The sequence below is a fragment of the Odontesthes bonariensis genome, chromosome 18, assembly GCF_027942865.1.
Source record: "Odontesthes bonariensis isolate fOdoBon6 chromosome 18, fOdoBon6.hap1, whole genome shotgun sequence".
In the NCBI taxonomy this organism is placed as follows: Eukaryota; Metazoa; Chordata; class Actinopteri; order Atheriniformes; family Atherinopsidae; genus Odontesthes; species Odontesthes bonariensis.
The window spans coordinates 19,237,652-19,250,516 of record NC_134523.1 but is presented as its reverse complement, the minus strand read 5'-3'; the positions used below and the strand labels follow the sequence as shown (position 1 = coordinate 19,250,516).

The 12,865-nt window shown below is 43.0% G+C and overlaps 1 protein-coding gene across 2 annotated transcripts; it reads left to right on the top strand.

Annotated features, from left to right (window-relative positions):
• The first annotated feature begins 525 nt into the window (after nt 1-525).
• On the top strand, nt 526-12,865 carry anp32e (acidic (leucine-rich) nuclear phosphoprotein 32 family, member E). 2 transcript variants are annotated; one of them, XM_075449290.1, is made up of 7 exons: nt 526-718; nt 5,242-5,391; nt 6,492-6,614; nt 6,706-6,868; nt 6,973-7,064; nt 8,843-8,882; nt 8,965-12,865. In XM_075449290.1, the coding sequence occupies exons 1-7, from the start codon at nt 665-667 to the stop codon at nt 9,048-9,050; spliced, it is 708 nt and encodes a 235-aa protein (XP_075305405.1). In that variant the 5' UTR covers nt 526-664; the 3' UTR covers nt 9,051-12,865. The 2 variants fall into 2 exon arrangements, with proteins under 2 accessions (XP_075305405.1, XP_075305403.1); XM_075449288.1 differs by having other exon boundaries at nt 6,973-7,100.

Below are 12,865 nucleotides of genomic sequence, written 5' to 3'. Positions count from 1 at the left end.
ATTGAAAGCAACATTATATATGCTAAAATATGCATTAATAAAATGGAATAAATAACATTTTCAACATATTTTAGTCTGAAATTTAAAAAGTTAACATTTTAACAATTTAGGTTCAAACCATCTTCACTTTTAAACTAAGGGTTAGTATTTTATTTAATGGTAATTAATAAAGTTGACTCGTGAATGTAAAGATAAATGGTGTTTTTATTAATTATCTATGTGGAAAATGATATCCATCATATTCCCTGGAGTGCTTATGTCAGTCACAAAAAAATATTAGAGGTGGAGCATTTTTCTTAAGCCCTCATGATGGAGACCGAGATCTGCTGCTGCGTTTGACTAAAACGTGAAGAATCCGACACTACAGCTCCCATGTGACTGTGCGCGGCTGTCTGTGGCTTTTGGGATACAGCCAGTCAGAGTGGATTAATACGATCAGTTATGATTGACATGTCCGTTGGCCAATCAGCAGCAGGGCACACATACACGGCCAACCCCGAGCATCGGGGGGCGGGGCTGTAGTGGAGAGGGCAGGGCGCGAGGTATCATGGAGGATCAGTAGGCAAACTGCGGCCAGCAGAGTAGGGCAGCCACGGCTCTGATCCCCGGGAGTTTCTCAACTGTTCATCGCTCGCTTCTTAACAAAAACACCTCATATTTCAACATGGACATGAAGAAAAGGATCACTTTAGAGCTGCGGAACAGGAGTCCAGCGGAGGTGAGTTACTTAGACTTTAATAACATGTTTAATTGTTGCCTGAAATAGTCCGTGAGGTGATGTGAGTCCGGAGCCCGGTCTGGCTGCTCCCCCACCGTTGCTCTCATGGACCCCACTTCTCACATCGATGTGTTCGGATATTCGCCTACTAAACAACAATTATCGATCAGCTCTCGGTTTGATCTGCTGCCCCAGTTATCATCAGCTATTTCAGCTGGATGTGGAGCATCTCACGGTTTGCGCCGTCCGTCCGTCCGCCCGCCCCCCTCCTGCTTCTCGGTGAAATCTCGTCTGTCACGGAGGTTCAACTTATCCCCTAAAATGCACCAGTTTGACACCGATTCAAGCCCCTTATTCCACCGAATCGCTCAGCTCTCGACAACTGAAACGCCGTCACGAACGAGGCGAAGTTGTAACTTTCAACCATCCCCCGGCGGCTCAAATCAGCTCGGCTTTAACAGAGGACATCGTGATAATGCGAAATAAATATGAGAAAACTGCGTGAGTGTTTGGTTGGGAAGGGGGTGGGGGTGGGGGTGGGGAAAGAGCGGTTGTTTGAAGGTGAGCACCGGGCTGTTTCGGGCTTAACGTCTCGGGGTAAACGAACCGCGTCAACGAGAACAACAACTCGGTTGGCGGTTATAGAACCGTCTTCCTTCAAAGAGCGGACATTTTAAGTCTCAGGTGGTTCAAACTTCGACAGAAATGTCTGATACAAGACTTCTTTTCACCGTGTTCCGTCGCGTCTCACTGTGCCCAGATGAATTTGAAACAAAATGTATCGTGTTCTGGGGGCTTTTGTGGAGGTTTCGAGGAGGTGCGACCCGGTTTGGTGGCGCACTGAGGTCGGTCAAACACACACGGGAGCAGTAACGCGTTACCGACTTACCGTTACAGAAAGCGGATTAGCTGTCGTGTCGACTGTTATGTTGACCGATAACTGCGAAAATTTCGACTTTATGACCGTTATGAACATTGATAATGCAGCTTTATGCTATCGCCGGTTACTGTAACGTCGGTTACACGGTAACGACGGCTCGGCGTTTGGATAACGGCGTCGTAACGGGAGAAAAAACGACGTTACTCCCGAGGCTTTTAAAGTATCACAGATTACTGTGAGTGCTGATCGAACCGACTCAGCTAACTTTGTCACTTTACCCGTGTCGTGTTTCTCCTGTCGTCCCCATTAAACGTTGCTCGCGAGCGCAGTAACGGACTCAGTCTAATTAATTTTAATTGTCAGGTTGTGTCGTCCATTTCTACACAGCAGGACTCCATGCTGCGTGTGTCTGTGTGTATTATATAACCAGCAGCTCCAGTCAAATAAAACTCCAGCCTAATTCACTTCGGCAGACGAAACGCTACTGTCATGTTTTATGAATTGGGGGAAGCCGGCAGATGGTGAATGTATAGAAACCTCCACCTACACCTCCTCCTCCTCTTGCAGCAGCAGCGGCTCTGGGCTGCATGCAGATTATAGTGCGTTAAACCCTGCGCAGTCACAGTGGAGATGGTGGAGCTGCAGGCTTACGCTCAACTGAAGCTCTTATGGTTATATAAGCAGGAAGAGCAAAGGAACTCTGGGAAATTAAAGCACCCACCAGTCTGGATTTCAAACCACACAGTCCAATCTATTTACTGTGAGCCTCAGTCAAATATTTTTACCCTACCCCCCCATGTGTGCTTTTTTTTAAAAAATATATATATTATTTCTGCTGTTTTTACAACATTAAACAATATGAAAAACGTTGAAACTGTTTACAAACTAAATGGTAAATGTCACATTCCTTCATCTTCAAACACTAATTACAAATGGATCAAGTATTTATAGATAAACAAAGAATAAGTTATTATAACAACAGTTCCAATTCAAAGGTATTTTCATTAGAAAAATCCAACATCGATTTGTAAAGTATTCGATTTTCTGCATCATCTACATTAGGACTTATTATACAATCATTACACTGGTTTCACGTGACTAGTCTTGCAAGATTGAGCAACGAGGTTGGTACAGGTGTTGGGAAGCACCCGTACTTTATGTGGGGTGGGGTGGGGACATGGCAGGAGCACCTGAGGACAGATGTGTGGCGCAGCATTTTGTAAAGAAAGCATGGGAGCACGAGAGCAGTGTGACCAAAAAGTTGATTAATTCAAATCAAGTCAGAAATTGAATTGAATTGGATTCTTCTGGTTTGTACCCCGGCCCTAAACAACAGTTCTGACTGAGTGTGTTATTGTTATTTCTGCCCTGACATACAGAAAAGAATGACTTTAGTATGAATTTTTGTGCCTATTTCTGAATCTTTTTTAATACGTTAACAGTTTCGTCAATAGCATTTTTAAATGTGATCATTTATTTATTCTCCATATTAATAGTTTAGCAATATATGGTTATGTGAAAAGGAAAACACACCCTCTGTTAGTTCTAAGGTTTACTTATCAGCACAATAAAAACAATGATCATCTATTCCTTAACAGATCTTAAAATCAAATAAATACAAACCCAGATAAACAATAGCACATAACATACTGCTATTTCATTATTTATTTAACAAAAACTAAACAGAACCAGTGTAAAAGAAAAACTAGCTCCACTCGCAAAGCTTCTGATGGTATCGATTAGGTAAGTATCAGCCAGGTGCTGCTAATCAAATGCATTTGAATAATTGATCATCAGCAAGCGTGAGCACCTCTATAAAAGCAGAAGTATAGAGTATTAACGCAATGCCAAGGAGGAAAGACATCAGCAATGATCTTAGCGAAGCAACTGTTGCTGCCCATCAGTCGAGGAAGAGTTATAAGACCATTTCCAAACTATTTGGAGTCCATCGTTCTACAGAGAGAAAGATTATTTACAAGTGGAAAAACCATCCAAGACAGCTGTCAGTCTGACACCCCAAGGTTAGACTGTGTAATTATTCAGAGAAACTGCAAAAGAAAAAAACAAGAGCTACATCTCAGACTCTCCAGGCCTCAGTTAGTAGGTTAAATGTTAAAGTTCATGACAGCACAATTAGAAAAAGACTGAACAAGTATGGCTTGTTTGGAAGGGTTGCAGGAGAAAGCCTCTTCTCTCTAAAAAGAACATGGCAGCACAGCTTAGGTTTGTAAAGCTGCATCTGAACAAACCACAAGACTTCTGGAACAATGTCTTTTGGACAGATGAGACCAAAGTGGAGATGTTTGGTCATAATGCACAGCAGCACGTTTGGAGGAAACCAAACACAAAGATCTCATACCACTTGTGAGGCACGGTGGTGGAGGGATGATGATCCGGGCTTGTTCTGCAGCCACAGGACCTGGGCACCTTGCACCATAAATTCCTCTGGATAACAAAGTATTGTAGAGTCAAATGTGGAAGCTTGGCTTAAACTGGGTCATCAACAGGACAATGATCCCAAACACAGCAGCAAAGTGTTGCAATGTTCCAGTTAATAATATAAAGAAAAGTACGCCAAGTACTGATAACGTCACATAGAAAACTACTAAAGGAACCACCTTTAGCAGCAATAACTCCAAGCTGCTTTTCTATATACAGTAAGTGTAATTTCGCTTTAGGGGTTAGTAAAGTATTATTCAGTTAAATTATTTCTTTAGCTGAGCAGACAAGACCAAAGCAAGCAATTGTTCTCAAATCTGTCAGCTAACTGTGCTAACCTTACATTAGCTTTGAGTTAGGAGCTTATACTTTGTTTATAGACACATAATTAGATAAAAAGATACAGAGCATAAACAGGTAAATGTAGAGTTACATAAATTTATGTGGAAATGGAAGGAGAATACACGTAGAGATGCTGAATTCAATCAAAATCAAATTTATTTGTACAGCACATTTCATGTACAAAACAATTCAAAGTGCTTTACATAAAATAAAAGCATTGCAGCGGGGAGTGGAATTAGTGAGTTTAGGTTAAAGTTATCTAGAAATACAAAAAGAAACCTGGTCTGAAGTAAAGAAATGATGAAATCAATAGAAATGAATTTGAAGATAAACATTTCGAAAAAATCCTCAAATTCAGTTATTTATTTCTGCATTTATTTGTATGAACTTTGTTGTTAAAATGAGCAATAACCAATAAATGATCCAACATGCAACTAGCAAAACGATCTTGTCTGATGTTGTCTCTAAATATTTTTGCAGTTAATCGTTTGTTCTGTCAGAAAATGCAGACATTGAACTTAAATAACCCTCCAGAGCTGAATATAAAGACCGTAGATATCTTTTATTGTTTGGCTAAAGCTGCCGTAGGTTCCAAATTGATCAGTCTGCTGAAAGAAAGATGGTCAGCCATGATCAATCAGCAGCAGTTAAACATATTCAAAGTGTTTCTATAAAGTCTGACAGAACTGGAGGTATCTTTGTGTACAGGAAGCATGTAAACTGCCAGCTTTTGTTCGCGCTGGCATCTGCTGGATGTTGGATGAACAGCAGGGGAAATGTGATTGAAAATGGGCAGCTGCTCTTCAGACAGCTGCACTGTTACGTCCTCCAAACAGAACTCTGCTTTTGTCCTGCCCGTCAGATTGTGGAGCTGGTGGTGGACAACAGTCGCTCTGCTGACGGGGAGGTTGAAGGTCTGACGGACGCGTTCACGGAGCTCGAGTTCCTCAGCATGATCAACGTGGGTGTGAGCTCACTGTCAAAGCTGCCCTCTCTGCCCAAACTACGCAAGGTAAGCGCTCCTCACTTGCCGGGTGTCCGCGGAGACAGCTCTAGGTGTGGGTGACGACACGAGGAGGAGAAGTCTTTGATTTTCTTATTAAATTTTCTCAAAAAGTCAGAATTAATCATCTAATATTTTAACATTTTTCTATCTTAGATTAGGTATTAGATCATATCAAGCGGGCTATTAGGAATCTGGTAGTTACGTTTGTCCCAACCCACATCCTGCTAATAGTTTGTGACTAAACTCTCTGCCCACTGAACTGAGGCACACTTTTCTTGCCTCCTCTAAACTCTCCTCTGGCTAACTCTGATGTATTTATGACTCTTTTTATTATTATAACTTATAACTCACCTTGTCCCTTCCTGCAAAGCACTTTGGGATATTATTAAGAAAGTGCTGCACAAGTAATAGTTCATTTTGATATATTTTTCTTACAAAAATACCTGCGTTAGAGTTTTGATTCTGAACTTAATTTCTGTTAGACTGTTGTGTTGTTTCGAAATTGGAAAAAAAAAAGCATCAAGAGAAGTGGAGCATCAGGCGGTTTAGGTGCCTCTCGTCTAGCCTTGTGACAGTCTGTAGGACGCCGGTTCGTCCAGTAGGTGGCACTGTTGTGCTTTGGCTCAAAAACAAAAAGAGTAGGAACTGAGGCTCCGTGTTAGACTTATGTTGTTAACACAGTGAAGATTATGAATGATCTGTGATTATGATTGAAAAATACTCAATTTAAAAGCCAAAAAGGAACGTTTTGACTGTACGCTTAGACACCAGTTTGTCAGCAGTCTGTTTGCAGCCCCTCGGTGGACAGACGGGTGTGAATTTTACACTGATCTCACTTATCAGCCCGTTTCAGGACCTTACATGACCTCTCCGAGCTCTGATAAAGACACCTGACCTGAAAAAGAAACAGCATCTGACTGTCAGGACAAATGTTTGTTTGACTCAAAGGATCCACAGCTGATTTTTAGACTTAAGAGGAAGATGAAAATACTTCAAATTTTTAAACTATTCATCAAACTGATGTTGACCGAATGATGGAATCATGTTACGGTCATCCTCCCAGATGTTCCCCAAGCTGTTCTCACAACCCTCTCTTGTTTCCACAGCTGGAGCTGAGCGACAACAACCTGTCAGGGTCTCTGGAGACTCTTTCAGAGAAATGTCCCAACCTGACCTACCTCAACCTGAGCGGGAACAAGATCAAAGAGCTGAGCAACGTGGAGGCGCTGGTCAGTTGCTCACTCTTGTTCGCCACCTTTAAACTCTTGACTGTCGATGTTGGTATGTGCTAACACGCTCGCGTGTCGTTTCCTGCCGTAGCAAAATCTGAAGAGCCTGCAGAGTCTGGACCTGTTCAACTGTGAGATCACATCCCTGGAGGACTACAGGGAGAGCGTGTTTGAGCTGCTTCCTCAGGTCACCTACCTGGACGGCTTTGACCAGGAGGACAACGAGGCCCCGGACTCCGAGGCTGACGATGAAGGTGGGGCGGTGACCTCTGTTCGGGGTTTAGCGAACACTTCTCTTAGTGGGAACGTCTTTGTAAGTATGTGATAGGGTCTGTCTGATGGTGACGCGTGTTCACAGATGAAAACGGCGAGGAAGGGGCGGGACCAACCGGCGACTACGAAGATGAGGATGATGAAGAAGAGGAGGAAGACGGCTCAGAGGGAGGAGAGGTGGGGTTGAGCTTTCAAGTGAACCAGGGCAATCAGGTGGGCATCTCAGGCTTTAGCCTGCAGGTAGAGCCACAGCAGGCCCCCTCCCCGTGTCCCATCATGCACCTGTGCTCAGCCGGGCAGAGAACAGAGTTTCAGAGCCAGAGTCTGACTTCCTTACAAAGCAGCTTCGATAATCACACACATTTTTATTTACTTTGAATTTTGTTTTCTCTGTAGATTTTGTATTGATCAGTGGTTTCCATAGTGACACTGATCAGGATCAGAAGCTGCCACATCAGACTCGAAGTTTGGTGTGAATCTAAGTTCAGTTCTCTGGCTGGTCTGATGGATTCACCTCAGGTGTGAACGTGTTCTCGACCAGGTTCAGCTCCAAAATGGCCGCCTCTGAAACGCGACACCGAGGACAGAAAACTCTTCTAAAAGTAGCGTTTATTTCTTTTGATATTTTAAGTCTTTTTATGAGGGCTTAATAATTTTTCTTTTATTAATAAGAAGTAATAAAAAATGTTACTTTTTGTGAAGGGAAAATGTCCTGTGAAAACACAAACTAATATGAAAATGAGCTCATATTTTCCTGCTAATTTCTTGGAAATTCAGCTGTAAATTACAGCATAGTTCACACAAAGTCCACAGTTTCAGTCCGAATTATTATTCCGAATTATAAGGGCAGAAAGTGTTGCACTTATCAAGTATCTTTTGATGTATTTGAGGCTTTTGGATTTTGGTTGATAAACTGATGTTAGTTTCAAACAGTGTTGCATACAGTGAGCTTAGTGTTCACTGCAGGTGAGAACCGAGTTGTGCTTTGGATGTGTCACACGGTAACATTTACAGGATCATGGTGGTTGGAAGGCAGCGTCAGCTGGGCTCAGATAAGCCTGCCAGACAGCCAGAGGTCTGGCACTTGTGTGGCTGAAGCTGCAGACGCAGCAGTCCTACTTCAGTCCGCAACCACATCCCTGCCTGCAGTAGGCAGAGCGGTGCTCAGAAACTTCACCTTCTGTAATAGGATTTTAACTCTTTAATGTTTTTACAGAGGAAAAAAGTAGTGGAAAAGTGGTTATTTTAATTATTTTTTATTATTTTTATTATTATTAATGGGTCATTAATATGGTTTAGAGTGATTAAAAACATTCCTATGTATATGTACTATTCCTGTGGGTGATTGACTCTGATGTCACCTTTTTGCTCAAAAATTGAATGCAACTTTGCTTTAACGCTTCACTTTGTTTCAATTTTTGCATAATACTGCGGTCGAACTGGCAAGCAGGCAACAATGTATATTAGCCCGGCCTAAATCTAACACTTCAGAGGCACAGAACAGTGTGAGCTGTTGATGTGAGCGTTAATTGGGAATCTGACCAGTTAAACCCCCAAAAAACACTGAGGAAATTTGTAAGAGTCTCAGTCCGTCTGGATAAGAGAAAAGCCCACTTATGTCATCAGTAAATGACTGCTGTGGTCACAAGTAAGGTTTTAATCTCGTTTTTAAACTGATATTTAGTTTCCACAGAATTTACTGTTTCAGATATATTTAGAACCAAACTGTGCAGGACTTTCATGGAAATTAGCTGGAAAATACTTTTAACACAGAATGTAAAAAGTGGTGTTTAAGGACAGCTTGTCAGAGTCGGTCTGGTGGAACTGGCCTGGTCACTGTGATGTAGCGCTGACGTAGCCGTAGAGCTTGGAATCTGAAAAAGCTGCATTAGTTCTGAAAGAGCTCAGCTGAAGTGAAACTTCTCTTTTTCATTGGTGTCTGTGCTTCACCACAGGAGGAGTTCGATGATGAGGACGACTATGCAGAGGAGGAAGGTGAGCGTGAGTTTAAATGTTCCAGCCTAACTGAATCCAGCGGCACGTTGCAGCCTGTGATTGGTTCGGTTTGTCTCTGCAGAGGAACAGGCGGGCGCTCAGGGACAGAAGAGGAAGAGAGACGTAGATGACGAAGGCGAGGACGATGATGACGACGAAGACGACTAGGCATCCAGCTGACCGTCGTCCGTGTGTCATCCTGCCCCGTCTCCGTCCTCCTCCGGACCCAACCTCCACCAGACAGCAGCCACGGCGCTGTGACCTGAGATAGTTGGTTTCAGTTTGTAATAGAATCACTTGTTTACTTTTAGATAATATATGAGATTTACAGAGAAAGATTTTATCTGAACTTTACCTGTTGGTTCCAGCTGACGACTCCACATCTTTCCCTTTAAAACCTGGTTCAGGATCAAACTTTCTGTCTGTCCAGTAAGTCTGCCTCCCTCCACATCCTGGACTCCGGTCCTCATCTAAACATCTTTCTGGACGGCTGAAGTTTGGCTCTCGGCTCTTCCTCTTGCTGCTGCACCTCCTACTCGTACGAATCTATTCATTATGTCCTCAAGCACAGAAACCATCATGAAAAGGGTTGATTTTCTTCAGGATCTTCAGGGATAACTTTTCATCAGCTGGTACTGAAAGGGCCTTCAGAGGTAGAATCCTGCCAACATCCAGAGAAGACTTCAGATCCGTTAGTCCTGCAGTGGCTCCTTAGAATCAGAGGCAAGTAGCAACAACTGTACTATCTAAACAGGAACAAACCACCAGAGTCCACTTCACAGCAGAGACCCTCCTGTCTGTCCTGCCCAGGTGGGCTCGCTGCATCACGTTTGAGTTATCTGGATAAACACGTTTGAACGCAGCCCGAATCCCACATCTGTGGTCTTATGATCGCCTCGGCTCCATCTACAGAAAGGTCCTTGAGTTTTTGTTGAATAACTCAAACTTCAGTGGGACTGAACTGGTCTTCGTCGTCTGCACGGGTTTTTCTTTGACCCCTGTGAGCTGGGACTGTCGCGGCCAGTTTCCACATCCACATGAGCGAACAGGACGAGACTTTGCAGATGTGCGTTTGGTTCCGTTCATTTGACCATTTAGGTACAAGTTGGTATGTGAGGAAGTCCAAAAAAAACAAAAAAATCACCTGTGTGTCCTTGCAGACCTGCTTCGGATCATAAATGTGTGGATACCAAGTCTGAAAACAGGCCAAATACATCATCAGAGAACAGGAATTACATCCAATTACCAGTTGTTTTTTTTTGGCTTCGACAAATTGAACTTTAGATTGATCTTACACTTATATATGAGGACCCTTGCAGATGCACTGACATGGAAATCCGTGAACTGGCCCTTAAACACCATCGAAGTCTGCACTTCCACCACATGGATGTCATCAAACCGGCAGGTTTTCCTCTACGGCCGTTCAAACCTTAGAGCAGATCCTGCAGAGTGAACACCAGCTCACAATTTTGTCTTTCTCTTAACTCCTGATCTTCAAACCGGACAGAACACCTGCATTTAATCGGATTAACACCTGTTCATTTTAACCAAGAACAAGAAACTGGTTGGTGCTGCAGCCATATCAGTCTGTGGACTCAGGCAGAGGAGAGCGCCCACTTCAGGACCTCACATCCAGTCAGGGAAATCACACATTTCAGTTGAGGATCACATGGACTCTGATGTCTCCACCCCTTCATAGTTAGAAATATGCAGACCTGCTGTAGCTCAGGTCCACAAAGGAGATCCTAGTCACGATATTGTTCCAGTGTGTGTTTGATTTATTGTAGGGATTTTGTGGGGGAAATAGTGGGTGGGTGGGATGGGTGGGAGGAACTATTAGCTCTGATTTTTTTGTTAATGTGTTCATTTTTTTTTTGGGTTTATTTGTTTGTTGATATTTTTAGATAATGAATAACCGAGTGGCTCATTTTCGGTTCCCTTGAAACATTCAGACCACCGCTGCGCCACAGCTCGCCCCCCCCCCCAGCTGAAACAACCTGAAACAACGTTTTACCTTTACACAAAACCCCTGCTGCGTTCAGGTGCTCTCCGTCCCGGGGAGAAATTTAACCATTCAGAGTTTTCCGGTTTTCAACAGGCAACATTCAGGTTGATTCGTGATTTCAGGTTAATCCGTTTTTATATATATATATATACATACAGACTGTGATACATTTTAAAGTGACTGACAAACATAGGATGGTAAATAAACCCCGGGAGACGAACACCTAAGATAAAAACACCTGAATTAATAAAACCTACTTCAGAAAACTTTTTTTAATCGCACACTTTCTTAGCTTCTGAATTTTCTCAAATGACACAAATCCTGCATAATTTCAACGGTTTTTGACTTCATGAGCTGTCAGAAGTCGCCTGAACTCACCACTCCACCTGCCAGATGTGCAGTCCATTCTGGGACACTGAGGACTTTAGCCCAACTCCTCTAATTTCCCCGTTTGTGCGTCCTTGACTCCTCTCCTTACCTCCTCTCCTTACCTCCTCTTCTCCCCTTTTTAGTCTCCCCCACTTGAGACGCAAACGTAGGAGGTGAGATAGAGACCAGAGGAGAGAGCAGCCGAGGTAGCAACCATTTTAAATACGACACATCTTTTCATCAGGGCTGTCGTTTAAGCAGACGTCCGTTAAGTTAGAACCTGCTGTTGTGGTCAACGATCCTTAAAATGTATTCGTATTTATTTTGAATTCATTTTACAATGTCACATGTAAACTGACATTGTAAAGGAGCCTCTTCCTCCTCTTCTCGCCTTTTGTTGTATTTTAGGTATTTGAGTGATCGTCAGCAGGATTGAGGAGACGGTGATGCACAAAGATGAGAAATTAGAGAATTTGTGTTCTGTTTAACGGAGTTGCGTTTTGCTTCATCTCGCTGTTTTGAAGGAGGAGGAGCCTGAAGCAGGGCACACCTGGAACTGTTTCAGGTGTAGGTTTCTGCTTCTTCCGGCTGTGTTTAAGTGGACCGAACCCGACCGGGAAGCAAATAAGTGACCTACTTCAATCAGAAAGCTCTTTTTAAGTGTAGACATGAAAACACAAGTCATCAGAGGTATAACTATATTTGTCGAGGTTTATTTCTGTCCCGATGTGTCCCGTTTGGTCCTGATTAAGCAGCAGCCCTCTGCACAGCTCTGGCTTCCATTAAACCGCTGTAAACCTTTAGCTTCTCTTGTTTTTAACACTCTTGGAAGCAGCGCATCGTTTTAAGAACGCCTGTGTGATAGAAAAGAGCTGAACGAAGAGTCAACCTTTCTCTTGTGTCCTGACTTTTAAGATCTTTGCTGAGTCACAGTCGGGACGTTTTAGTTCAACAAACTCAAGACATAAGAAATTTGAACAGTTGCAACTGGGTGAACTTCATGCTGATGATGATGATGATGTGAAGTAAAGACTCAACAAGAACTGCTGCTTTTGTGATATTTTAATGTTTGTTTTTCTATAGTTTAATGCAGTTCCTCTTGTTTACGTTCAGAAATCTGCAGTTTGTGCCAGTAATTTACGAACCAGCTGACACGAATGTTTCCCACCCAGTAACACACTGGTTTGAACCACTGACTAATTTTATTGTCATTGAAATTATTGTTAGTTCTACCCCCCCTCCAGTTGCTTCTGGTCGCAGACACAGGACTGTTGTGAACAGGTTTGTTGCTGTTCAGAGTGTAAAGGTGAAAGGTCGTATCTGTCGGCCCGCTGAGGTCAGGGGTGCTCTGGTTTCTAAGGCAGTGTTGTACATGGTCTCCTGGTTAGGTGTCAGGTTGGGTTTTTATTCCGAAAAAACTTTGAAGACTCCTTTTCTTTCGTTGTTTTCTGCAGTGAGGTTATAGTAGACTCCCCTTTTCGACCCTTCATCTTGGCTCCTCCGTCAGCCCTCCATCGCCCCCCCCCCCCTCTGTGGGGAAAACTGTGTTTGACTTTTTGTGGTGTAACTAAAACATGTTCAGGGGTTTTGAATAAAAAATACAAAATCA